Source organism: Cibotium barometz, chromosome 30 (assembly GCF_041138505.1).
Source record: "Cibotium barometz isolate CiBa-2024 chromosome 30, ASM4113850v1, whole genome shotgun sequence".
NCBI lineage: Eukaryota > Viridiplantae > Streptophyta > Polypodiopsida > Cyatheales > Cibotiaceae > Cibotium > Cibotium barometz.
In genome coordinates this window covers 16,714,129-16,740,838 of record NC_141075.1, presented here as the reverse complement: position 1 = coordinate 16,740,838, position 26,710 = coordinate 16,714,129, and the positions used below count along the sequence as shown (strand labels likewise).

General features: G+C 43.9%; 1 protein-coding gene across 10 annotated transcripts in view; it reads right to left on the bottom strand.

Moving 5' to 3' along the window:
* LOC147621218 (calcineurin B-like protein 3) overlaps nt 1-26,710 on the bottom strand; it is a 134,671-nt gene that overhangs the window by 46,557 nt on the left and 61,404 nt on the right. The window contains exons 2-3 of one of the 10 annotated variants that reach the window (XM_086823940.1): nt 2,346-2,433; nt 2,045-2,171 (exon numbers count right to left, since the gene is read on the bottom strand). The exons of 8 other annotated variants lie outside the window; for them this stretch is intronic. In XM_086823940.1, the coding sequence (XP_086680066.1) occupies nt 2,045-2,171; nt 2,346-2,366 (148 nt within the window). In that variant the 5' untranslated portion in view covers nt 2,367-2,433. Of the gene's footprint in view, nt 1-2,044; nt 2,172-2,251; nt 2,434-26,710 lie in introns of all 10 variants that reach the window. One more of the 10 variants, XM_086823939.1, reaches the window with a different exon arrangement.

Genomic DNA, 26,710 nt, shown 5'->3' with positions numbered 1-26,710 from the left:
GGGACGGATCCAAGAGGGGACGGTTGTGAGGGACGGCTGCAAAGGAACGCCCCAAGTTGATGTTTGGGCAGCGGCATAGTCACAGGGGACGGAGGGGACGGACCCTTGGAACGGGGGGAAGCCGTCCAGGGAACACTGGGACGGGGACGGATGGACGTCCCCACCTGGGCATCCCTCACAAGGGACGGCATTCCAGGGACGGATCCAGGAGGGGACGGTTGTGGGGGACGGTTGCATGGGAACGCCTGCAAGGGTTACTGTTTGGGCAATGGTCACATTTTTTACCTTTTTTTGGCCGTTTGGGAGGGGCTTTTCATGGGCCTTTAGCCTTGGCCCATAGGCCTTGAGCCTTTGAGGCTTTGGGCCTTGGCATCTCTCTTGCCTCCCTCCCTATAAGAAGACACACACACACACTCCCTCTCACACTTCAAGCTTTAGCTTCACACACACACACACTCTCTCTCCCCCTCAAGCGGCAAGCCTCAAGGACCAAGGTCTCAAGTTTCAAGCTCTCACACAAGCAAGCTATAGCCTCTCAAGACACACACTCTCTCTCAAGCTTCACACACACACACACCCATCCTCACACTCAAGTTCTCCCTCAACTTTCAAGGCTCAAGCCTCACTCACTCTCTCTCTCCCTCTCTCTCTCTCTCTCTCTCTCTCTCTCTATATATATATATATATATCAAGTGACAAGGAGGCATCCATCATCCATGGCATCCTCCTCGTGGTAGTGGCTCTTCAAGTTCCAACTACCCGTAGAAGGACGACGGGATGGACATGGTGGGATGAGGTCAATCACACCCCATCCCCTCATGGAGGTGGTGCACAGCCATGGACATGCAAGCTTTGCCCGTATAGGCGAGTGGGTGGTACTGACAAAGTAATTTTTAAGTGCCGTTCCTACCCCCGTCCCCGTTCCCTACATATGGCCGTCCCCCGTCCCGTCCCGTCCCCGTCCCCGTCCCCCGTCCCTTGTGACTATGGGCCACAACGGTCACATTTTTTTTGGCTGTTTGGGGAGGGCTTTTCGTGGGCCTTTAGCCTTGGCCCATAGGCCTTGAGCCTTTGAGGCTTTGGGCCTTGGCCTCTCTCTTGCCTCCCTCCCTATAGAACGACACACACACACACTGCCTTTCACACTTCAAGCTTAAGCTTCACACACACACACACTCTCTCTCTCTCTCCCTCAAGCAGCAAGCCTCAAGGGGGCCAAGGTCTCAAGTTTCAAGCTCTCACACAAGCAAGCTCTAGCCTCTCAAGACTCACACACACACTCTCTCAAGCTTCACACACACACAAACACACAAACACACACCCCCACCCACCCTCACACTCAAGTTCTCCCTCAACTTTCATGGAGGCGGTGCACGGCCTTGGACATGCAAGCTTTGCCCGTGTAGGCGAGTGGGTGGTGCCGAGAAAGTGATTTTTAAGTGCCGTTCCTACCCCCGTCCCCGTTCCCTACATACGACCGTCCCCCGTCCCGTTCCCGTCTCCATCCCCCGTCACCGTCCCCCGTCCCTTGTGACTATGTCACAGGTCTATACCTGTCCTACAGTGCCTGATCTGTATGATCTGCTCAACAGGCGCATTTTGTCCAGTCGCCTGTGCCCATGTTCTGCCGCTATACAACCAGCACTCTTGGCTGTACATCCCACTCTGAAGCACCCGCACATACACCTCAGACATAGGCGACTCATAAACTGCTGTGTACAGCCTTCAAAGGGAGAAAGCACACGCACATGGCCCTAGGTACTGGCAGGACCAAGACATGGACACATCATCATGAAAAAGCATCTGCCTACACATCTCACACGCATGGACAGAAGCGTACACATGTCTCAAACACATGCATCCGCCAAACTTCTTTTCTACCCTTCTCTACACACATGAGCCCTCTCTCGTTTAGGCAACTTCCAAAAAAGCAAAAGCAAGTACACACATACCTTCAAATCTGAGAGTGCATCAAACCCTAGGGGAGATTCATGAAAATACATGTTACATGTGAAACCCTAGAAAAGCAGATTGGATAGCTTACAGAAATCTCGCTCCATGCATCCCCTTGTTGTCCTCCCTTGGTTTAGGGTAGCTCTGATACCAATTGTCAGGGATTCACACGACAGAATCTTGGGATTCTCACGAAGACAGAATCCTTCCAAGATCACCTAAACACAAATCAAGCACAAGATGAATCCAAAATTAGGGTTCCACAGGCTAGCTCACCACCCAACCATGCATCCTGTACCACGTAGGATCTCCCCCGAGCATAGGAGCCAAGGTTCACTCCATCACTGCCCACACCAATATGCCCTAGCATCCCATATCACCCCAAAATTTACCCCGCCGTGGACCGTCTGCATCACGGATGGACAATTGGGAGTGGATTGCTTCCATGGTCTAGGCGCAGACTACAGTCCATCTTGTGACCTGACAATTCAGTAGAACAATCCAGTCATCACATAACCCTCAGTTATATAGCTTTTTCCAAAAAAAGCTTTACTTTTGGGATTATTAACTTATGAGTCACTTTATCAACTTACAAGCCTTGGCACTTATTAACTTATGAGTCACTTACTCTTTTGGGCCCCTGACCTACAGACTAGCCAACCTACCCCCTGGTTACCAATTTAACCCTCGGGTTACCCTTAGGTACATAACACACCAGCTCACTCTGTGGAAAGCGCCAAGATTGGAGAAAGACATATGATCGCCTCCACCTGATCCAAAAACTCCTCCCTGAAGAATCTTATACTGGGGGGGGGGGAGGGTGGGGGTCGTCAAATCCTCAAGCGGGCGAAGGGAGTGACCACCGGGTCTGTATGATTCGCAGAAATGTTCCTGACCCGTGAGATTCCTGGTCCGCGGGAATATCTTGAAGTAAATGCATCATTCACCAAAGGAACCATTACCTCAGGGACATGGTGCCCACCACTTTGATGGCAGGAACGCCAGTTAGTGACTTTTCAGTCCTGCTCAACAAACCTCAACTACCGTTGCCTGTTCACTATAAAGGCAAGGACTATGTTTCTCTTTTTTTTCCTTTTTCTTTTGGGTGGATTGGGTTGGCGTGTGGGGGGGGGAGAGGAAGAGGCTGTGTGCTGCAAAGAAGAGAAGGGGAGAGGGCAGAGCAGCGGGTGGGCGCCCAGGAGGGGGGGTGTGGTGACTCAAGTAGGGGGAGTTATTCACCTCTCAGATTGGCTGTTTCTTCTGTCATAAACAAGAACTTCCACCATTCATCTCCAATTTGCTTCTTCTTCCCCTCCTTTGCTGGGTCTAAACCCTTCGTAAAGGAGAATTCTAAAATGTGGCATTCCAACCATTCAATACTTCTAACAAGTATACATACATCCATACCTACACATACATACATACATACATAAAACCAGTGTTCTTTTACCAATCAAACTATCGGGTATCAATAGCCTCCAACTGTCGACAATCGTGTAGGGACTAGTGAAGATTGGCACAAAAGAAAGCATAAGCATCTAGAGAAGGCTATCGAAACATAATATAGTTCCTAGCCTTCCAAATAGTCCATAGTGCCCAGTATCTCATCCAGATCATGGAAGTGTCAAATCAAGCCACGCAAGATGGACATACATACATACATGCATGCATATATTACAAGCGGGAAACCTCCAAGTGGAGAGGAAAACCCACAATCAAACTACAAGAAACATAAGGGAAGTTACAAACCCAGTTGCCCAAGTACGAGGCAGCTAAAGTTCAAAAGCAGTCAAAGAACACTTGTAGCTAATGCAAGGGAAGATCTGCAAGGTCAAAAGAATCCCAAAGAGATAAAAGAAGAGATCTCCTCAAGAAAGCAAAACAGGGAATATCTTGTGTGGCAAAGATCAGTTGATTTCTTGCATGATAGATGGACCATAGGGCCCAAAATCTGGTCCATGCAATGAAAGTATCAAATTCTGGCAAACCCGCGGAAATGGTGCCAAATAACCAAAAGAATTTTCCAAAAGTTCTGCCCTCAAATCTCAAACGAAGATGTATTGACAATCTGTCCAGAAGTGCACGGGAATGGGGGCAAGACCATAGAAGATGATACACTGTCTCACGTGGATGTGAACATCTTCTACAAGATGTTGGAGCAATGCATCTTTCAGCCAAAAAACTGCCAACCAGTAAGGCACCAACGAGGCATCTCCAGAAGAAGACTTTCTATTTGAGGGGTATTACTCTTCAAGATCTTCACGAGAGCCACCCTCCACCACCTAGAAGGCTTGTTAATGTGCTATAATGAGTTTCCATAAGGCTGTATCCAAGGAGGAGGAAGAAGCAATTTGTATGCATTGGCTGCAGCCAAATTGCGAAGGGGCAGTGAGCGACAGCATGCATTTTGACTGACCAAAATCCAATCATCCAGGGTATGACTCAATTGTAGAGGAGTTACAAGATCATGCAATAAAGAAGCTATGATTCGCCATATCGGTCTATGATGTAAACCCAGATTGTAAAGGACCATAGTTTGTGGAAAAGAAAGAACATAGCCACTATTATTCAATACATCCGCAACATATCTGATTGCTTTGACAGAAAGGTAATAGGCCTTTCTCAGCTGTAACAGAGCAATAGGCTGCTGAAATGCACGACTCCAATGAATGTTCTCTCTGTGAAGCGAATTGCCTTGATCAAGCAGTCTACCATACCATTTTATTTGAGCCATGAGAGTTTGCCAGTCTTGGATCGGTTTTGTGGAGAACGCGCATCCAGGAATGTGCCCCAGTAAGCATTCAAATATAACCTCACCATGAGTAATCATCCAGTGCCCAAAAGTTGAAGTTTTCATTGCTGCAACAAGAAGTCTTGATAACATTAAAGTCCAGGTTTGTTTTTGCTCCAAGAAACTCAAAAGAAGAGAAGCTTTCCTTGCAATAGCATGAGAGTGTAAATTTAGTATATTGAGGCCACCATGCATTCTTGGAGTACAGACCAAATGCTTTTTAAGTAGCCTAATGGGTTTTCTGTCTACCTTGGTACGCCACAAACATGCTAAGGCTGCAGACATGAAACTATCCAAATCGGCAAAAGACTAGGGAACAAGAGGCAAGTGAAATTGAATGTAAGCGATTATAATGGATTGCACAATTCTCAATCTAACATGCAACGGCCAGGTAGATAATTTCCAATATTGAAATTTGAAATTGAGCTTCTCCAACACCCATTGTCGTTGAGACATTCGAGTCCAAAGGATACCCAAGATGTTTGACTATTTGATCTGGCGAAATTATCTGGCCTGGCCAAAGATAGAGTGCCAATCACAATGCTTACGCGGAAGAAGCTTGGACTTAGCAAAATTGATTATCAAGCCTGCCCGCAAGACCAAACCCATAATTATTTTAACATCATCTTGGGTTCCTTGGAAAGAAAAGAGCTTGGCTAATAAAGTGATTTACATCTGAAAATTGTATGCCATGTAGCTTGTTCTCTATAAGTAGTTTGTCCAATAATAAGAGCATGGGATGAGTGGCTATTTCATAAAGCAATGCACTGAGAGGGCAACCTTGTCACACTAATGTGTAATATACATCGAGCAGTTCCTCCTTCATAGAGCCAGTAAACAATATTTCTCATCTTAGATCCAAGGCCCATATTTTGCATGACATTGGCAATAAACTGCCATTGCACTATATCAAATGCTTTTTCTATGTCAATCACCATTATGAGTACATCCTCCTATGTATATTTGACATATTTAATGCTGTAAGCATTAGCAATGTTATGCATTATTTGCCTTCTAGGCACAAATCCATTTTGTGCAGGGTGTAAGCCCTCATATAAAATATGCTTCAAACGGTCAACCAACATTTTTGCAACCACTTTGTAAACCACAGGCATAAGAGTTATTGGTCTCCAATCTAATAACTTTTCACAAAGATGTTTTTTGGAAAGTAAACGAAACAATCCCTCTTTCCAAGAAGAAGGGAGTCTGCCAAAATGCCAACAACAATTGATCATGAAAAGCAACTCAGATTTCAACATATCCCAAAAAGGTAGAAAAATTCTACTATGAGGCCATCCCCAGCCTGAGGACTTCCATTTGTCTAAATTGTGCAATGCATGTTGTAATTCATCCATGGTGAATTCAACCTCCAAATCAAATGCCTGCAGTCACATTGCGAAGCAACTCATGCCGTGCATCCATAATTCTTCGAGTTGATTCATTGGGGGTAGTAAAAAGGTTATTGAAGTAGCCATAAACTTCCCTTTCTAATTGTTGCATGTTGTCAATCCAACAATCCACCTAATTCTTGACTCTATGAATGCATTGTAAAGTCTTGGAAACATGTAAGCCCTTGAAAAATCCTTTGGACGAGCAACCTCTGTCTTTCAAAGGTTTTTGTCTGGACCTAATCTGCCACTTTTGTAGCTTTCTTTCATCATTTTTCTTAAGACAAATGATTGCTTGCATCAATGCCTCTTGCTCTTAATCATCAACACTTCTTTGATAACTACATTCAATGAGTTGTTGAGTCACTAGTTTTGCATCCTTCACTTTATGTCTTTCTTCTTCCAAAAACCATTTACCATAATCCAAAATAACAGCTTGCATGGGAGTGGCAAATATGCGCCAAGCCATGTGGACGTCAACAAACATATCCATCTTAGAAGGCTGCATTGCATGAGCCACCAAATCAACAAAAAGTCGATGTTTTAAATAGCTATTGTTGATCAAAAGTAGCCTCTTTTGTGGGAGTGGTACATCCATTGTCGACATACCAAAGTACATCATCATCCACAATGGATAATGATCTGAAAGACACATCGAGTGGTCTATAGACGTTTTGCAAGTGAAAGTATCATATTGATTTGCATTCAACATGTACCAACTGTCCAAACGAGCCCAATAGTCAGTAATAGCATTGTGATGAAAATAGTACCCTTGCATGGCAGGCATCAAGTTTTCCACAAATCACATCCTCCCATATATCGAAGTGTAGCATGCCATTCACGTATTTCAAAGAAAAACATATGCGATTTGTGGTTACTGTTATCATCATATTTGGGAGAGCTATTAAAGTCTCCACACAGAAACACATTTGAAAGCCAAGGATACGCATTCAAATTTTCCCACATTTGAGTTCTCATCGAAGAAGTTTGTGATGCATATACCCCACCAAATTCAAAAATCTCTCCATTGACATGGCATTGAAGAACTATCCATCTTTCTAACGGATCATTATATGTGACACATGGCTGAAGTTCATGGCAAATCAACATGACAACTCCTAAGAAGTGACGAGTGCGAGCATAAGAGATGTGATACCCTACAAAAGAACCTTCCCTGCCAACAAAAGCATGCTGGTTGTGTTCTTGTAAAACAAACCATATGAGGCTGATTTTTATTTATGTAATCCCATAAAAGCCTCCATTTGTCTAACCTACAGAGGCCTTGGATGTTATAGGTAAAGCATTTGAGAGGTATATACATATTTACAATAAGAGGGTTGTGATATAGGGGCATCAAGAATCCATCTACATATCACAATTCAATGCCCAATTTCCTGCATGCCCTACACTATCTGGAAGCTGGGAAACATCATTGTTAGAAAGTTCATGTGAATTTGCCATAATAGGCTCAAAAATTACATGTCTCCTCTTGAAGAGAGTGACCATTCATAACCACATTCCACATTTTACCCACTCCCGAGACATCATGCATGAAACGAGAAGAAGACGACGATGTACTAGCAACATTAGACCCCTTTGTCCAATTTCAGGCTACCACAGTTCTTGGTTTCACCGTTTTTCAGGTGTCTACCAAGATCTCAAATCTTGCTTTTCTTTGTCTTTTTCAAGCACAGGAGCAGTTGTTACTTTGCCTTTATACCCTTATTTGTCAAAGCATTCTGTTGTTGCACCAAATTTTTCCCCTTGTTCTATTGTGCATTGGCAGCGGATTGAAGTGACTGCGAAGGCATAGCTGCTTTAGGAGTTTGGTATAGAACTTAAGGACACTCAGATTGCATATATCCAAATTTACCACATGCAAAACACAAACCAGCAAACTTGCCCCATTTAAGGTGGAGAAAAACTTCTTGGGTAGGCATCCCTTCCTTATGATCCAAAGCCACACATTCCGGAGTAGGTCTATCCGTGTCCAGTAAATTGCAGAATTTATGGACATTGCCATATGAGCAGGGTGGACATACCACTTTACCAAGTGACGGAGCCAAGTAAGGTAATGTTGACTGACAATAAAGAGGAACCATACATACATACATACACACGCACACGCACACGCACACACACACGTATGTATGTATGTATGTATACACACACATATATATATACATGTATATGTATGTATACATACACATGCACACGCACACGCACACATATATATACATGTATAAATGTGTGTGTGTGTGTGTGTGTGTGTGGTGTGTGACGCAAGAATTGGAAAGATCCTGTTCCTATGGTGGGGCTTGCAGTGGATGTGGATGAAATCATAGATCCCATTTGAGAATATGCGAAGCATGCTGTGATTATCTTTTTTCCAGGCAGGATGCCCGTTGCTGCTGATGTCGGGAATTGGTTAACACGGACATTGGGTGGTTGTTTTGTTCGCAAAGTCCACTATGTGGCAAGAGGTTTCTTTGAGGTCATTATGGTGGATGAGCACCATAAACAAACGCTTTTAGAGCACTCCCCTCTCTTCTATGGACAACAGATGGTTCATGTATTGCCATGGTCCCCCACCAGAGGCTATCAGGCTTTGATTAAGCATCGCTGTCCTGTTTGGGTAGGTAGAAGTGGTGGACTTCCCCCAATGTTTGGCCTCCTTGTTACCTAAAATTGCAGCATCTCTAGGAAAGGTTGTATGCCCTCCTAGACCAAATGGCAACTCAAATCGATTCTGTATTTTATGGGACACAGATCAGCCCACTCCGGAATCTTATGCTGTTACCATAAATAACGTTTCCATGGGGAGTGCATTTTTCAGACTCAAATGGGGTCTTTTTGCAGGTGCATGCTTTGAGTGCAAAAAGTTTGGACATATGGCATCTCAATGCCCTCTGGTCCTCCATAAGATGCCGCCTGATGCCTTGCCCATCCCAATGCAAAATAAGGACACTCCTGGTCCTTCAGGGATTAAAAACAAAAGTATGAAGACTCCTGTTATGCCTCAAGAAAAAGGCAAAGTGCCAGTCTCTTCTGATATGAATGTAGCTGTGGCTAATCCCTCTACTTCTTCACCAAAAGGAAAAGAAAAGATACTTCAAGAAACCTCTCAGCCACCACGCAGGACAATTATCCCCAGGCGTCCTTTACCTTCTAGAACTTGGAATGGAGCCTCCTCCAGTGGACATACCCCGGAAGAAAATTCTGGAATTGGCATCACCTGGGCTACTGTAACTGCAGGTCGTACTCTGTTTCCCGAAGAAGAGGCTGCTAGCTTGCTAGCCACCCGTCTCATAAATATTCCTCCTCCTGATCGAGGTGCAGACCCTGTGGAGGAAATGCAAGCTTGAGCTACTTTTTTTGTTCATGCTGTACATACACTATAAATATGATGTCATATATCACAGTTTTGACTCTCAATGTACAGGGTTTGTGTGACCCTAAAAAGTGGAAGATGGTTTGGGCATATTTGAAGCATATGCAGCCAGATATCGTTGCTCTTCAGGAACACAATCAACATCACTATGCTGGACAGCAAGGCCATTATGCTGGTTATGATATTTTTTATGCAGGCCACCATGCCTTTTCGGGTGTACTTTTTCTTGTGAAACATCATTTGCAGCCAGTCATGGCATTTAATGACTTCCAAGGCAGATGGATGGTTATGCAGTGCTTTATTCAAGGTGAAATCTTTGAATTTGCATCGATATATGCACCTCAATCCTCTCAGGCTAGAGGACAGATATGGCAACAAATGAAATTGTACCCTTGGAGACAGAAAGCATTCATATGTGGAGATTTCAATAATGCCCCTCAACCTGGTGATAATACATCCGGTCGTACACATATGCTTGCTACTGAGAGGTCTTCGTGGGCAGATTTTGTAGCAACGCTTAATCTGATTGATATTTGGAAAGAATCTCAGCCTCTGATGCCTGGGTATACCTTCCAACATAATGCTCAATCCACTTATAAAGCTCGATTGGATCGATGGTATCAGCTTGATCCGTTTCATTATGATACTCTCACAACCAAATTGTGGCTAGATTATACATTTACATATTCAGATCATGTACCCTTATGGCTCAGAGTTCATCTGCATAACATGCCCGATGACAGATTGCCACTTCGAAGGTTGCTTATCATCAATAATAGTTACTTGGAGCATGATGCATTCAAAGCACTGATACTTTAATTTCAGATGACACATGGACCTCCACCCGAGCACAATTGGCTGCGACTTGTGTTGCCCATTTCTCCTCTCAATTTGATGAGGATGATTCTCACACCATGGAAGTGTATGATGCACGTCATCAGTTATTACAGCATGTATCCCCCATCCTTTCTGCTACTCAAGCGCAACAACTAGAAACAAAATTCTCTGAACAAGAACTGTCTGATGCAATCAGGTCTTGTGGCCAATGGAAAGCTCCAGGATGGGATGGCCTTACAGTTGAATTTTTTCTTGCATATTGGGACACCCTCAAATTACCTTTGCTGCGTATGGTAAACATTGCCTGGGAGACAAGGCAAATGCCAGCTTCCTGGAAAAAAGGATTAGTGAAGCTGTTGCCTAAAAAACACTTATGTCAGTCTTTGGCAGACTGGAGACCAATTACCCTTATGCCGGTGATATACAAGATTATCAATAAAATGGTTGTCGATCGCATTAAGGGTTACTTGAATGATGGACTTCATTCTGCACAGTATGGATTTATTCCTCGCAGGCACATTACAGATAACATTGCAAATGCTTATATCGGCATTGAATATGCCAAATACACGCAGCAGGATGTCTTATTATTGCAAGTGGATATTGCTAAGGCTTTTGATACTATTAAATGGGGGTTCATTCAAGAAACCATGCGTGCTCTGGGATTTGGAGAAAAAATGCAGAATATCATTTACTGGCTTTATGCTCATAGTCAGGCGGCTTGTATATTGTCAGGAGATCTCTCAGAATCATTGACTTTGCATCGTTCAGTTAGGCAGGGATGCCCTTTAAGTGCTCTTTTGTATGCTATAGCGACGCATCCCATGCTTCTTTATATGGATCATTTGGTTGATACTGGCAGTCTTCATGGATTGGACATTCAGAATAGACGTCAGTTGGTTGCTCAAGCTTATGCTGACGATTCTTTTTTCCTTCCTCGCAATACACATCAGGATCTCTCTACTTTGATGCAGGCTCTTTCTTTGTTTGCACTTGCGGCTGGCCTACAAATCAATTTTCAGAAATCTAAATTGCTGCCTTTGCATTCAAAACAGTGGCATAATTTGCTATGGCCAGGGGAAATAGTTCACTCCACTCATTTGATTCGGCATTTGGGATATCCTTTGGGATGGACAGTCACTCGCCGTCAACAAACAGATTGGGTCTTGGCAAAGCTCAAGAAAAAGTTGGAATACTGGAAACTTGCAACATGGCCTTTGCATGTTCGTTTATGGATTCTCCAATCCATCTTGGTTGCTTATATTCAGTTCTACCTTCCTCTCATCAGGTTTTCTCAAGGGGAGCTGAAATTCTTTATGTCCACCATCTTGGAGATATTCTGGAGATCGAAGCAGGGGAAAAAGAGTGTACGTTTGCTTTCGGCAAATCGTTTGTGTACCCCTAAAATGCATGGAGGCTTGAATATCCTTAATTTACAGGTGCATATTCTTGCCCACAGAGGTAAACTGATGCTTCAATTTCTGGAAGGCACTCAGCCTTGGACAGCGATGATCCGTCATTTATTACTTCATCTGACGACTTCGGCTTTTGGCCATTGGCAACCTACTCATTGGGAATTTATTCTTGGTTACATTACTGGCAAATTTAAGGACTGTCCTCTCATTTCTGGCTTACTTGCTGATTGGAAGCTTGTCCTTTCAAATTTAAAATGGAATGGTCGTGACTCCTTACAAGGCAACTCTCTCCGCGCTGAGAGCATCCATTGGTCCAAAGCATTTTCAGTTCCCCTGGCGGTGCAAGAACCCCGGCGTTCATATTTTCTCCACTCAAAGGGTGTTACCTCTGTGGGAGATGTCATCCATCTTGATGGCTCCCCTCTTTCTTTTCACAGGCTGCTGCACATTATGGCTTGGGACCTCACTATCGTCATCTTTGGCGTGATATAATTCAGATGCTTCAGCCTTTTTTGCCGATTCCACTGTTGGAAATTCGAGATCGCCTACAGGATTGGACTATCTCCTCTATTGATTCTTCATGCCATCCCTTGAGGCTATCTGATATTACAGTTGCTGGTCTGTATAAACATTTGTTGCCATTGCCTTGGGTTTCTGAACGGGCAAATCTCTTCTGGCATATGCATCGGTCGTCTTTGTGGTGGAAAAGACGATTGCGATCTCTTTGGCATTCGAAGCTTCCTCTTCGACAACAGCTTTTTTTGTGGCGCGTTCTTTTGGCTGTTATTCCCTCAGGACAATTTCTGGCACGCAGACATATATCCTCATCCACTTGCCATAGATGCTCTGCTTCCAGGGAGACAGTCATTCATATTTTCTGGAACTGTCCTTCTTCTCGTCAGTTTTTTCTTCCTATCATCCAGCTTCTGCGGGCTAGATTTCCAAATATGAAATTTGGAAAGTTTTTCTGGCTATTTGGTCTTCATTTGCCCAGACCAGAATTCACTCTTTTCTTTTCATGGGTGCGCTACTGGGCTTTATGGACACTATGGAAAGTTCGCAACCATGGAGTTTTCGGTGATGCGGCTTTTTCTGCTTTTTCTTTCTTTCGGTACTCCCTGCATCAATCTTTCTTCAATTGCATGCAGGTTGACCAAATAGATCATGATGTATATTTGTCTTATATTGACATCTTCAGTTGATGTACTTTGAGACTATCTACTTTGGATAGTCATCTTGTAAATCTAATATACTTATGATTCCACAAAAAAAAAAAGTGTGTGTGCTGTGTGTGTGAGAGAGCGAACCTGCGACCCTGCTCGCCTGCGACCCTGCGACCCTCTTTCGCCTGCGAAACTGCGACCCTTTCCGCCTGCAACTCTGTTTGCCTGCAAACTTGCGACTCTAATCGCCTGTGAGCCTGCGACTCTGCTCGCCTGCAAACCTGTGACTGTCCTCGGCTGCGACTCTGCTCGACTCTGCCAGCCTACGACTTACCTGTCTGTGAGCCTGCAATTTCGTCTCTCCCTCCTCCTACTCTGTGTGTTTATGTGTGTGTGTGTGTGTGTGTGTGTGTGTGTGTGTGTGTGTGTGTGTGTGTGTGTGTGTGTGTGTGTGTGTGTGTGTGTGTCGCTGAGATTCTCCTGCCTCATGCCCCTTTGCCCGATTCAGCCTTCCTCTGCCCAGATTTTTCCTCAACTCTGTAGTGACCTTTCGCAGTCTTTTCTGCCATTCCTGCACCTTTTCTGCCGTACTGTTTTATTCCACTTTCCTTCGTAACCTCACAGCCTCCTTCTGTCAATATCGGCCTTTTCCTTTTCACAGCCCTTCTCACCGTTCCCTTTCCGTGGTTCTATCAATGGCTTCAACTTTAGATGTTTGTACATATGCCCGAAAAGAAAGATCTGCAGATGCTAAACGCCAAACGCCGCCTATCAGAGCCGGCTTTACAAGATGATGCATTTACTTTGGAAGCTCAGGATGTGTTTGATGCCCTTAAGGATGACTTTCAGCAGTCACGACAAGAATGGGGCAAACCGATTCCAGAAGTCACCTACAAATTGAAGTTGCCGTCCCTGGTAAACCCCCTCAGAAAGTTGTCTCAAACTGCGGTTATAATATTCTTTCCAGGAAAAATCCCCGCGACTAGCGATGTCGAGCAGTGGATTAACTCCATCCTTGGACGATGATTTGTAGAGGGAGTGTATTTCGCTTCCAGAGGCTTTTATGAGGTGCATTTATCAGATGCTTCATGCAAGCAGAGGCTTCTTGAGTTCTCTCCCCTGTTTTATGGGAGGCAAATGGTACATGCTATGCCCTGGTCTCCAAACAAGGACTATCAAAGTCTTATACGGCATCACTGCCCTGTATGGGTTGAGGTTGCTAACTTCCCGGATTATATGCGTGAAGAATTGCCTGGCCTTGCTGCTTCCTTGGGACAGGTCATTTGTCCTCCACGCCCCATGGGAAACCGTAAAACAGGTTCTGCATTCTCTAGGACACTGACATACCTACCCCTCCTTCTGTTGCGGTGGAAGTTGAGGGAGTGCAATTGGGTAAAAAGTATTTTGAATTGAAGTGGGATGTGTTTGCAGGTGCTTGTTTTGCCTGTCACAAGTTTGGGCATCTAGCCTCTGAATGCCCAATGGTTTTGCATCAGCCCCCCCCAAATGCCTTGCCACCCCAGACACGGGAATAGAATGAGAATTTGCAAGTCAAGACAGCAAATACAAATGAAGCAAAGAATGGAAAATCAGTCAATCAGGTGCACGCACTTGCAGCAAAACGAAAAGACAAAGGGAAAGAGAAGATGAAGGAAACTGTGGGGACTGATCAGGAAGGTTTTAAACAACCCAAGAAGGTGGTTGTATTGAAGCAACGCCCCCTTCAATCTCGTCAATGGGATGCTTCTTTGCCCTCGCCAGGACAAACTTCTACTTCAGCCTCTGCTCCTGTCCTTCAAAATTGGGTGGGCGTACTAAAGAAGGGCATCCCCATATGTGATTCAGAAGAAGGGGAAAATGCTATGTCTTTCATGGGTAATGAAGGCATGCAGCCTATGCAGGCAGAGGCCTAGCCTCTCTGATGTCTGGTTCTTATCCTCAAACTCTACTGTACATACCTTTTCATGCTTCAAACACTTAAGTGCTTTACATACAATGTACAGAGCCTCTGCAATGTCTCACACTGGAGGCTTTTATGGATTTATGTACATAAAATGCAGCCAGATATTGTTTGTTTGCAAGAGCATAATCAACACTCCATGGCTGGACATCATGGTTTTTTGCACGGCTATGATATATATTATGCTGGTACTGCTACCTATTCAGGTGTATGCATATTGGTTAGACATGAGTTGGAGCCTCAGTTGGCCTTCAATGACAGTAGTGGCAGATGGATAGTCATACAATGCAATGTCAATGGTGATATTTTTGAGTTTGCATCGGTCTATGCCTCCCAGACCTCCGCCATAAGGGCTTCTTTGTGGGACTCTTTATGCAGATATCCATGGAGATCCAATGCATTCATCTGTGGGGATTTTAATAATTCCCTCTGCCTAGAGATAATACCACTTCACGATCTCATATGCTATCATTGGAAAGGCAGAAATGGGATGACATGCTTCTTTCTGTGCAGGCTGAAGATTTATGGGTACTTCTCCAAGGGTCAGTCCCTGGATATACTTTTCATCATAATGCACTTACTACGTATTGGGCAAGACTTGACAGATGGTATTTGTTTTATCCACAACAATTTGCAGGTTTTAGCGCTCATCTCCTTATAGATTTCTCATTGGGCTTGTCAGATCATGCTCCATTGTGGATCAATTTGCAGCTTGGCATGCCTCAGGATGATTTGCCATTTCTCTCCAGTAGATTATTGCATGTTAATCGGGCTTACTTCCAACATCACAACTTTCAGCAAATGATCAGATTTGCCATTCATCCTTTGACAGTTCATGCCCAGGAGGACATGAATTACGCTTGGGACAGCTACGTCTCTCGTATGCAGAATGTCATTAAGGAGTATGGCAAATGGTATATGACAGAATGGAGGAATGAGGTTAAATGGGCAAAAAGGACAGCACAACAGTTGACTGAATTTTCTCACTCAAGGCCACTCTCTGATTCAGAAAAGGATTCCCTTTCACATGCACAATTTAAACTTACTGTTAATGATCAGAGGAAATTGCACAAATGGCAGATTAGGGCAAGAATGAAGCCCCTCATGGATAAGGGCTGCTCTTCAAAATCCTTTTTCCAGGGCTTGCATGCTACTCGAAATAAAAATGCATGTCTAAGGGTTAGGAAACTGGATGGCTCTTGGACTCAGGAATTGTTTTCTGCTCCTGTTTCCCCATCAAATCAAGTGACTGATGCCAGGACTGAATTTCTTCAATATGTTTCTGGAATAGTTGAAACGGATGATGCTCTTACCTTGGAGAGGACTTTTACTGACACGGAACTTGATAATGCATTGTTCCACCTTAGCAAATACAAATCTCCTGGCTAGGATGGCCTTACGGTGGAATTTTATATTTCTTTTTGGGATGATTTGAAAGAGGTCCTTTTGCGAATGATCAATGTGGCCTGGCAAGAAAATCAGTTGCCGCACTCTTGGAAGCATGGCATAGTCAAGCTTGTCCCCAAAAAACATCTGTGTGATCATATATCAGATTGGAGGCCTATTACTTTGATGCCTGTACTTTACAAACTTATTGCCAAAATGATTGTACATAGGCTTCACAAGATACTGCATGCAGGACTTCATCCTCATCAGTATGGGTTTTTGCCGCGAAGACAAATCCATGACAATATATCCAATGCCTTGACTGCAATTGAATATGCTAAGTATTCGCATCAAGATGTGCTTATATTGCAGGTGGATATTGCTATGGCATTTGACAATGTTCAATGGGATTTCATCTCTCAGATCATGACAAAGTTGGGCTTTGGTCCGAAGATGGCAAATGTTGTTTACTGGCTTTATTCTGGCTCTACTGCTCAGTGCATTCTTGGGGGCCATCTTTCTCGGTCATGGATATTGGGTCGATCAGTTAGACAGGGTTGCCCTCTTAGTGCTCTCTTCTATGCCATTGCGACCCATCCTCTTTTGATGTATCTTGATCATCTTACAAACACAGGACACATGACTGGTCTTAAAATCCCAAGGGCTACATCTTTTTTGGCACAAGCATATGCTGATGATTCCTTCTTCATGCCACAAAATTCTCCTCAGGAACTTCGCATGCTTATGGCCACTCTTTCTTTATATGGGTTGGCAGCGGGATTGCATGTCAATTTTGACAAATCTAAATTACTCCCCCTGAAACAATGTGACTAGCATTCTATTCTTTGGCCGGGTCAGGTGGTCCATTCCAGAGATATTGTCAGGCATTTGGGATATCCCATAGGATGGCATATCACCAGAAAGCAGCAGTTAAAATGGATATTCCAAAGACTTCAACATAAACTGGAATACTGGAAGATTTCTACTTGGCCTCTTCATGTCAGGCTCAGAATAGTACAATCCATTGTGATGTCCTATGTCCAGTTCTATTTGCCCTTGCTGCATTGGTCCTCCAGGGATATTTCAGCTTTTATGTCTCAAGCTATGGAGATATTATGGAAGACAAAAACTGCTGTGAAAGCATTCAGACTGATGAAGATGGAAATGGTGTGCTCCCCAAGGATGCATGGTGGACTTAATGTCCTTAATATAAGATATCATGTACTTGCAAGGAAGGCTACAATGTTGCATACTTTCTTCCGTCAACAGCAGCCATGGACTTGTATGTTAGCATCCATGTGTGTCAACATGAGGACTTGTGCTTATGGTCATTGGATTACAGATCACTGGGAGGTTGTTATTGGGAGATTTGTAGGGAAGATACCTGGTTGTCCTTTCTCTACTGCCCTCATACTTGACTGGAAACAAGTTCTCTCTTAGGTCAAATGGGCTCCTGATAATTGCTCGAGGACAAACTCGATGAGGAAAGAAAGTATTCATTGGAGTGCCATCTTTGACACTCCACTTAAGTTACAGGAACCTGTTCGGGCATACAATCTTATGAAATTGGGAATTAGGTACATACATGATGTGGTAGATGATCGGGGATATGTCTTATCCTTTCCCCAGGCCACTGCTTCCTATGCATTGGGAATGCATCATAGGTCGATATGGAAGAAAATTGCTGATACCTGTGGCTGACACAGACAGGCTTATGGATTGGCAATTGTAGCCATCTACTACATGCATACATCCTATTCCCCTTCCTGCCTTAACCTCCATAAAAGCATACAGGCTTCTTCAGCCTCCCCCATGGATTCACCAACATGCTAATTCTCTGTGGCATATAAGGCAGCCCCTCTTATGGTGGAGAAAGAATCTCCGGATGTTGTGGAAGAAGTGTAAAATGCCATTGAAACAAAGACTTTTTCTTTGGAGATGTTTGACAGGCACAGTGTCAGTGGGGGTCACACTTGCTAAACGCCACATTGCACCTTCCACATGTCTAAGATGTCAGGCTCCCTCAGAAACTGTTCTTCATATGCTTTGGCACTGCCCTTGTTCCAAGATCCTCCTCGGGAGAATTTCAGATTTTCTTCGGCTCCGTTTCCCGAGTCACAGATTTGGGAATCATTTCTGGCTTTTTGGCAGATTTATGCGGTCCTTGTCCCAATACTCACTGTTTCTCTCTTGGGTGAGATATTGGGCTCTTTGGACAATTTGGAGTGAGCATAATTTGGCATTCTTGGGTCGGCAGAATCATCAGTCATATGAATCCTTCCGAGCCTCATTGCGGCAATCCTTATATGATGCCTGCCATGAGGGTGATATGGATGCTTCTTGCTTAGAGCTTTTCTCTTTATGTTTCTGACATTTGGGATACACTCCATTTCGGAGACTTCCCATCTTGTAAATTTATGAGCATATAAATATACTGCACTGGATATTACTATTAAAAAAAAAAAGTGTGTGTGTGTGTGTGTGTGCGGGCTCTGTGTGTGTGTGTGTGTGGGGCTTTGGAACTTTTTGGTCTGGCTGCTGGTTTGAAAGTAAACTTCCGTAAGTCTACCTTGCTTGCGCTTAATGTACAGCAATGGCATCATGTATTGTGGCCCGGTGGAATACCTCCTGGTGGACATATCGTTCGTCATTTGGGTTACCCTTTGGGTTGGCAGATGTCATCTTCACAAATGATTCAATGGGTTATGCTAAAATTGAATCGCAAAATTGATTATTGGCAGCTTTCCACTTGGCCTCTTCATGTACGTCTCAGGATAGTGCAGGCTATTGTAATGGCTTACATACAGTTCTTTCTTCCATTGATTATGTGGAGGAAAGCTGATATAGATCGGTTTATGTCTTTGGCAATGGCAATTGTGTGGAAAACTCAACATCGTAAAAAGGGTCTTCGTCTTTTGTCAATGCCAAAAATGTGTTCTCCAAAGATACATGGTGGCTTGAACATATTGAATATTCATTTTCATGTGCTTGCTCGTAAATCCACTTTGCTATTGGAATTTGTACAACAGCGCCAGCCATGGGCTATTATGTTGGGTCATATGTGTATGTCAATGTCTTCATCTGCTTTTGGAAAGTGGACTGTTACGTATTGGGATGCAATTTTCAGCCATTTCGATGGAAAAATTGTCGGTTGCCCTCTTTCATCTAAGTTGGTTTCTGCCTGGAAACAGGTTACGCAATATCTTTTTTGGAATCCCAGGCTTAATGGGCAATCTTCTTCGCTTCGCCTTGAGAGTATTCATTGGTCAAAGGCTTTTGATGTACCCTTGGCTCTACGTGAGCCTAGGAAGACATATTTCCTTTCAAAGAAAGGAGTTTATCTTATTGATGATGTTTTGGATGCTGGTGGCCATGTGCTTTCTTTTGTGGTTGCCGCCAGAAAATTTGGTCTGGGAATGCATTATAGAACAATCTGGCAGCTTATTCGAGAGCTTCTTGCTCCTTTTGAACCAATTGCAGATTTGGATCGTTCTAATCGTTTGGTTGATTGGAGCCTTAGAAGAGAACAACCTGCACGAGGCCCTTTATCAATGGCTAAACTTTCGGTTCGTTCGATATATCATCTCTTGTTGCCTGCCTCTTGGGTTCAAGAACATGCGAATCAGATCTGGCATCTTCATAAAAGTCAGACTTGGTGGAAACAGCGGCTTCATTCTCTTTGGAAATGCAGTCTGCCTTTGAAAAGTAAACTTTTTTTATGGAGATGCTTGATTGGAGTCTTGCCAGTCGGGCTTTTCTTGGCTAGGCGACTTTTGGCACCTTCAACTTGTCATAGTTGTGGTGCTTCTCAAGAGACAGTCTTTCATCTTTTGTGGAGTTGTCCTCTCACCAGGACTTTTTTGGATCAGATTGCTGCACGTTTGAGAGCCCGCTTCCGACAGGCACCCTTTGGGAAATACTTTTGGATCTTCGGTCTTCTCCCATCACCCCTTAGATCCTATAAAGTCTTCTTTGATTGGGTTCGTTATTGGGCTTTATGGACTACCTGGCAGTCTCGCAATAGGATAGTTTTTGCTGGGCCTCATTTGGATGCTTACTCATTCTTCCGTTCCTCTCTTCAGCAATCTTTATATGACTGTCTCTCTCTTCATGAGATTGACTCATCTCTGTATGCTCTTTTTACAGATTGTTTTTTAGATGTTTAACTATGTTCACACTGAACATAGTGAACACTCTACTAGTCTCCCTTGTAAATGGTCTTTTTAGTGGGTTTTCCTCGTTTTGAGGTTTCCCACCTGTAATTAATGACATGAAGCTTTACAAAAAAAGTGTGTGTGTGTGTGTGTGTGTGTGTGTGTGTGTGTGTGAGAGAGAGAGACGTGTCGAGGAGGAGCCTGCGCAGCGCCGCCTGCTGTCTACTGCTTTTGCCGTCGTCTGCTTCTGCCGTCGTCTGCTGCTTCGTCTGCTGTGCCAGTCGCCCTGCCCCTTCGCTGCCTCTGCAGCACCATCTGTTGGTCGTTTTTCACTGCCTTCGCAGCACCGGCCTCTTATTTCTGCACGTCACTTGCCTGCAACGTGCGTGCGTGCGTGCGTGCGTGTGTGTGTGTGTGTCTCGCCGGGACTGTCCTGCCTCGTGCCCCCTATTGCGCGATTCAGCCTTTCTCTGCCCTACTTTTCCCTCAACTCTATAGTGACCTTTCGCAGTCTTTTCTGTTGCCTTCCTGCTGCCTTCCTGCACCTTTTCTGCCTTACTGTTTCTATTCCACTTTCCTTCTTGCCTTCGTAAACTCACAGCCTCCTTCTGTCAATATCGGCCTGTTCCTTTTCACAGCCCTTCTGATTGTTCCCTTTCCGTGGTTCTATCAATGGCTTCAGCTTTAGATGTTTGTACATATGCCCGAAAAGAAAGATCTGCAGATGCTAAACGCCAAACGCCGCCTATCAGAGCCGGCTTTACAAGATGATGCATTTACTTTGGAAGCTCAGGATGTGTTTGATACCCTTAAGGATGACTTTCAGCAGTCACGACAGGAATGGGGCAAACCGATTCCAGAGGTCACCTACAAATTGAAATTGCCGTACCTGGTGAACCCCCTCAGAAAGTTGTCTCAAATTGCGGTTATAATATTCTTTCCAGGAAGAATCCCCGCGGCCAGCGATGTCGCGCAGTGGATTAAGTCCATCCTTGGAGGATGCTTTGTAGAGGGAGTGTATTTTGCTTCCAGAGGCTTTTATGAGGTGCATTTATCAGATGCTTCATGCAAGCAGAGGCTTCTTGAGTTCTCTCCCCTGTTTTATGGGAGGCGAATGGTACATGCTATGCCCTGGTCCCCAAACAAGGACTACCAAAGTCTTATACGGCATCACTGCCCTGTATGGGTTGAGGTTGCTAACTTCCCGGACTATATGCGTGAAAAGTTGCCTGGCCTGGCTGCTTCCTTGGGACAGGTCATTTGTCCTCCACGCCCCATGGGAAACCGTAACAAGTTCTGCATTCTCTGGGACACTGACATACCTACCCCTCCTTCTATTACAGTGGAAGTTGAGGGAGTGCAATTGGGCAAAAAGTATTTTGAATTGAAGTGGGGTGTGTTTGCAGGTGCTTGTTTTGCCTGTCACAAGTTTGGGCATCTAGCCTCTGAATGCCCAATGGTTCTGCATCAGCCCCCACCAAATGCCTTGCCACCCCAGACACGGGAAAAGAATGAGAATTTGCAAGTCAAGACAGCAAATACAAATGGAGCAAAGAATGCAAAATCAGTCAATCAGGTGCTCGCACTTGCAGGAAAAGGAAAAGATAAAGAGAAAGAGAAGATGAAGGAAACTGTGGGGATTGATCAGGACAGTTTTAAACAACCCAAAAAGGTGGTTGTATTGAAGCAACGCCCCCTTCAATCTCGTCAATGGGATGCTTCTTCTCCCTCACCAGGACAAACTTCTACTTCAGCCTCTGCTCCTGTCCTTCAAAATTGGGTGGGCGTACTGAAGAAGGGCATCCCCATATGTGATTCAAAAGAAGGGGAAAATGCTATGTCTTTCATGGGTAATGAAGGCATGCAGCCTATGCAGGCAGAGGCCTAGCCTCTCTGATGTCTGGTTCTTATCCTCACACTCTACTGTACATACCTTTTCATGCTTCAAACACTTAAGTGCTTTACATACAATGTACAGAGCCTCTGCAATGTCTCAAAGTGGAGGCTATTATGGATTTATGTACATAAAATGCAGCCAGATATTGTTTGTTTGCAAGAGCATAATCAACACTCCATGGCTGGACATCATGGTTTTTTGCGCGGCTATGATATATATTATGCTGGTACTGCTACCTATTCAGGTGTATGCATACTGGTTAGACATGAGTTGCAGCCTCAGTTGGCCTTCAATGACATAAGTGGCAGATGGATAGTCATACAATGCAATGTCAATGGTGATATTTTTGAGTTTGCATCAGTCTATGCCTCCCAGACCTCTGCCATGAGGGCTTCGTTCTGAGATTCTTTATGCAGATATCCATGGAGATCCAATGCATTCATCTGTGGGGATTTTAATAATTCCCCTCTGCCTAGAGATAATACCACTTCACGATCTCATATGCTATCATTGGAAAGGCAGAAATGGGATGACATGCTTCTTTCTGTGCAGGCTGAAGATTTATGGGTACTTCTCCAAGGGTCAGTCCTTGGATATACTTTTCATCATAATGCACTTACTACGTATTGGGCAAGGCTTCACAGATGGTATTTGTTTTATCCACAACAATTTGCAGATTTTAGCCCTCATCTCCTTATAGATTTCTAATTGGGCTTGTCAGATCATGCTCCATTGTGGATGAATTTGCAGCTTGGCATGCCTCTGGATGATTTGCCATTTTTCTCCAGTAGATTATTGCATGTTAATCGAGCTTATTTCCAACATCACAACTTTCAGTAAATGATCAGATTTGCCATTCATCCTTTGACAGTTCATGCCCAGGAGGACATGAATTATGCTTGGGACAGATTCGTCTCTCGTATGCAGAATGTCATTAGGGAGTATGGCAAATGGCATATGATAGAATGGAGGAATGAGGTTAAATGGGCAAAAAGGACAGCACAACAGTTGACTGAATTTTCTCAGTCAAGGCCACTCTCTGATTCAGAAAAGGATTCCCTTTCACATGCACAATTTAAACTTACTGTTAATGATCAGAGGAAATTGCACAAATGGCAGATTAGGGCAAGATTGAAGCCCCTCATGGATAAGGGCTGCTCTTCAAAATCCTTTTTCCAGGGCTTGCATGGTACTCGAAATAAAAATTCATGTCTGAGGGTTAGGAAACTGCATGGCTCTTGGACTCACTCTTTCTCTGATCTCCAAGACGAATGTCACAATTATTTCTAGAAATTTTTTTCTGCTCCCGGTTCCCCATCAACTCAAGTGACTGATGCCAGGACTGAATTTCTTCAATATGTTTCTGGAATATTTGAAATGGATGATGCTCTTACCTTGTTCCACCTCAGCAAATACAAGTCCCCTGGCTAGGATGGCCTTACGGTGGAATTTTATATTTCTTTTTGGGATGATTTGAAAGAGATCCTTTTGCGAATGATCAATGTGGCCTGGCAAGAAAATCAGTTGCCGCACTCTTGGAAGCATGGCATAGTCAAGCTTGTCCCCATTGTCCCCAAATAACATCTGTTTGATGATATATCAGATTGGAGGCCTATTACTTTGATGCCTGTACTTTACAAACTTATTGCCAAAATGATTGTACATAGGCTTCACAGGATACTGCATGCAGGACTTCATCCTCATCAGTATGGGTTTGTGCCGCGAAGACAAATCCATGACAATATATCCAATGCCTTGACTGCAATTGAATATGCTAAGTATTCGCATCAAGATGTGCTTATATTGCAGGTGGATATTGCTATGGCATTTGACAATGTTCAATGGGATTTCATCTCTCAGATCATGACAAAGTTGGGCTTTGGTCCCAAGATGGCAAATGCTGTTTACTGGCTTTATTCTGGCTCTACTGCTCAGTGCATTCTTGGGGGCCACCTGTCTCGGTCATGGATATTGGGTCGATCAGTTAGACAGGGCTGCCCTCTTAGTGCTCTCTTCTATGCCATTGCGACCCAACCTCTTTTGATGTATCTTGATCATCTTACAAACACAGGACAGATGACTGGTCTTAAAATCCCAGGGGCTACATCTTTTTTGGCACAAGCATATGCTGATGATTCCTTCTTCATGCCACAGAATTCTCCTCAGGAACTTCGCATGCTTATGGCCACTCTTTCTTTATATGGGTTGGCAGCGGGATTGCATGTCAATTTTGACAAATCTAAATTACTCCCCCTGAAACAATGTGACTGGCATTCTATTCTTTGGCTGGGTCAGGTGGTGCATTCCAGAGATATTGTCAGGCATTTGGGATATCCCATAGGATGGCATATCACCAGAAAACAGCAGTTAAAATGGATTTTCCAAAGACTTCAACATAAACTGGAATACTGGAAGATTTCTACTTGGCCTCTTCATGTCAGGCTCAGAATAGTACAATCCATTGTGATGTCCTATGTCCAGTTCTATTTGCCCTTGCTGCATTGGTCCTCCAGGGATATTTCAGCTTTTATGTCTCAAGCTATGGAGATGTTATGGAAGACAAAAACTGTTGTGAAAGCATTGAGACTGATGAAGATGGAAATGGTGTGCTCCCCAAGGATGCATGGTGGACTTAATGTCCTCAATATAAGATATCATGTACTTGCAAGGAAGGCTACAATGTTGCATACTTTCTTCCGTCAACAGCAGCCATGGACTTGTATGTTAGCATCCATGTGTGTCAACATGGGGACTTGTGCTTATGGTCATTGGATTACGGATCATTGGGAGATTTGTAGGGAGGATACCTGGTTGTCCTTTCTCTACTGCCCTCATACTTGACTGGAAACAAGTTCTCTCTAAGGTCAAATGGGCTCTTGATAATTGCTTGGAGACAAACTCGATGAGGAAAGAAAGTATTCATTGGAGTGCCATCTTTGACATTCCACTTGCTTTACAGGAACCTGTTCGGGCATACAATCTTATGAAATTGGGAATTAGGTATATACATGATGTGGTAGATGATCGGGGATATGTCTTATCCTTTCCTCGGGCCACTGCTTCCTATGCATTGGGAATGCATCATAGGTTCATATGGAAGAAAATTGCTGATTTATTGTATCCCTTTTTACCTATTCCACCTGTGGCTGACACAGACAGGCTTATGGATTGGCAATTGCAGCCATCTACTACATGCATTCATCCTATTCCCCTTCCTACCTTAACCTCCATCAAAGCCTACAGGCTTCTTCAGCCTGCCCCATGGATTCATCAACATGCTAATTCTCTGTGGCATATATGGAATCCCCTCTCATGGTGGCGGAAGAATCTCCGAATGTTGTGGAAGTGTAAAATGCCATTGAAACAAAGACTTTTCTTTGGAGATGTTTGACAGGCACATTGTCAGTGGGGGTCACACTTGCTAAACGTCACATTGCACCTTCCACATGTCTAAGATGTCAGGCTCTCTCAGAGACTATTCTTTATCTGCTTTGGCACTGCCCTTGTTCCAGGATCCTCCTCAGGAGAATTTCAGATTTTCTTCGGCTCCGTTTCCCGAGTCACAGATTTGGGAAACATTTCTGGCTTTTTGGCAGATTTATGCGGTCCTTGTCCCAATACTCACTATTTCTCTCTTGGGTGAGATAGTAGGCTCTTTGGACAATTTGGAGTGAGCATAATTTGGCATACTTGGGTCGGCATAATCACCAGTCATATGAATCCTTCCGAGCCTCATTGCGGCAATCCTTATATGATGCCTGCCATGAGGGTGATATGGATGCTTCTTGTTTAGAGCTTTTCTCTTTATGTTTCTGACATTTGGGATACTCTCCGTTTCGGAGACTTCCCATCTTGTAAATTTATGAGCATATAAATATACTGCACTGGATATTACCAAAAAAAAAGTGTGTGTGTGTGTGTGTGTGTGGGTCAAAGATTCGGTCGAGACTTCTAGCTGTTTTCCACAGTTTCACCACCATTACCAGATTATACACCCTTTCTTACTTAGATGAGATGTTGGGCTATGTGGACCATCTACACGGCCCGGAATCATCTTATCTTTCATCCTGCCAATTTCTCTTGTTTCACTTACTTCAGGAGATCTCTTCTTCTGTCTCTTCAAGATTGCCATGGTCTTGGAGAGCTTCCTTACAATCAGTTAGAAGTGTTTTTTCACTGTTTCTAAGTAGTGTGTGTCTTGCAGTGAGACACACTCCTTTGTACATTTAATTAATAAACAGAACAGTGCTTTCACCAAAAAATTAAAAAAGTGTGTGTGTGTGTGTATACACTTTTTTTTTTTTGTAAAGCTTCATGTCATTAATTACAGGTGGGAAACCTCAAAACGAGGAAAACCCACCAAAAAGACCATATA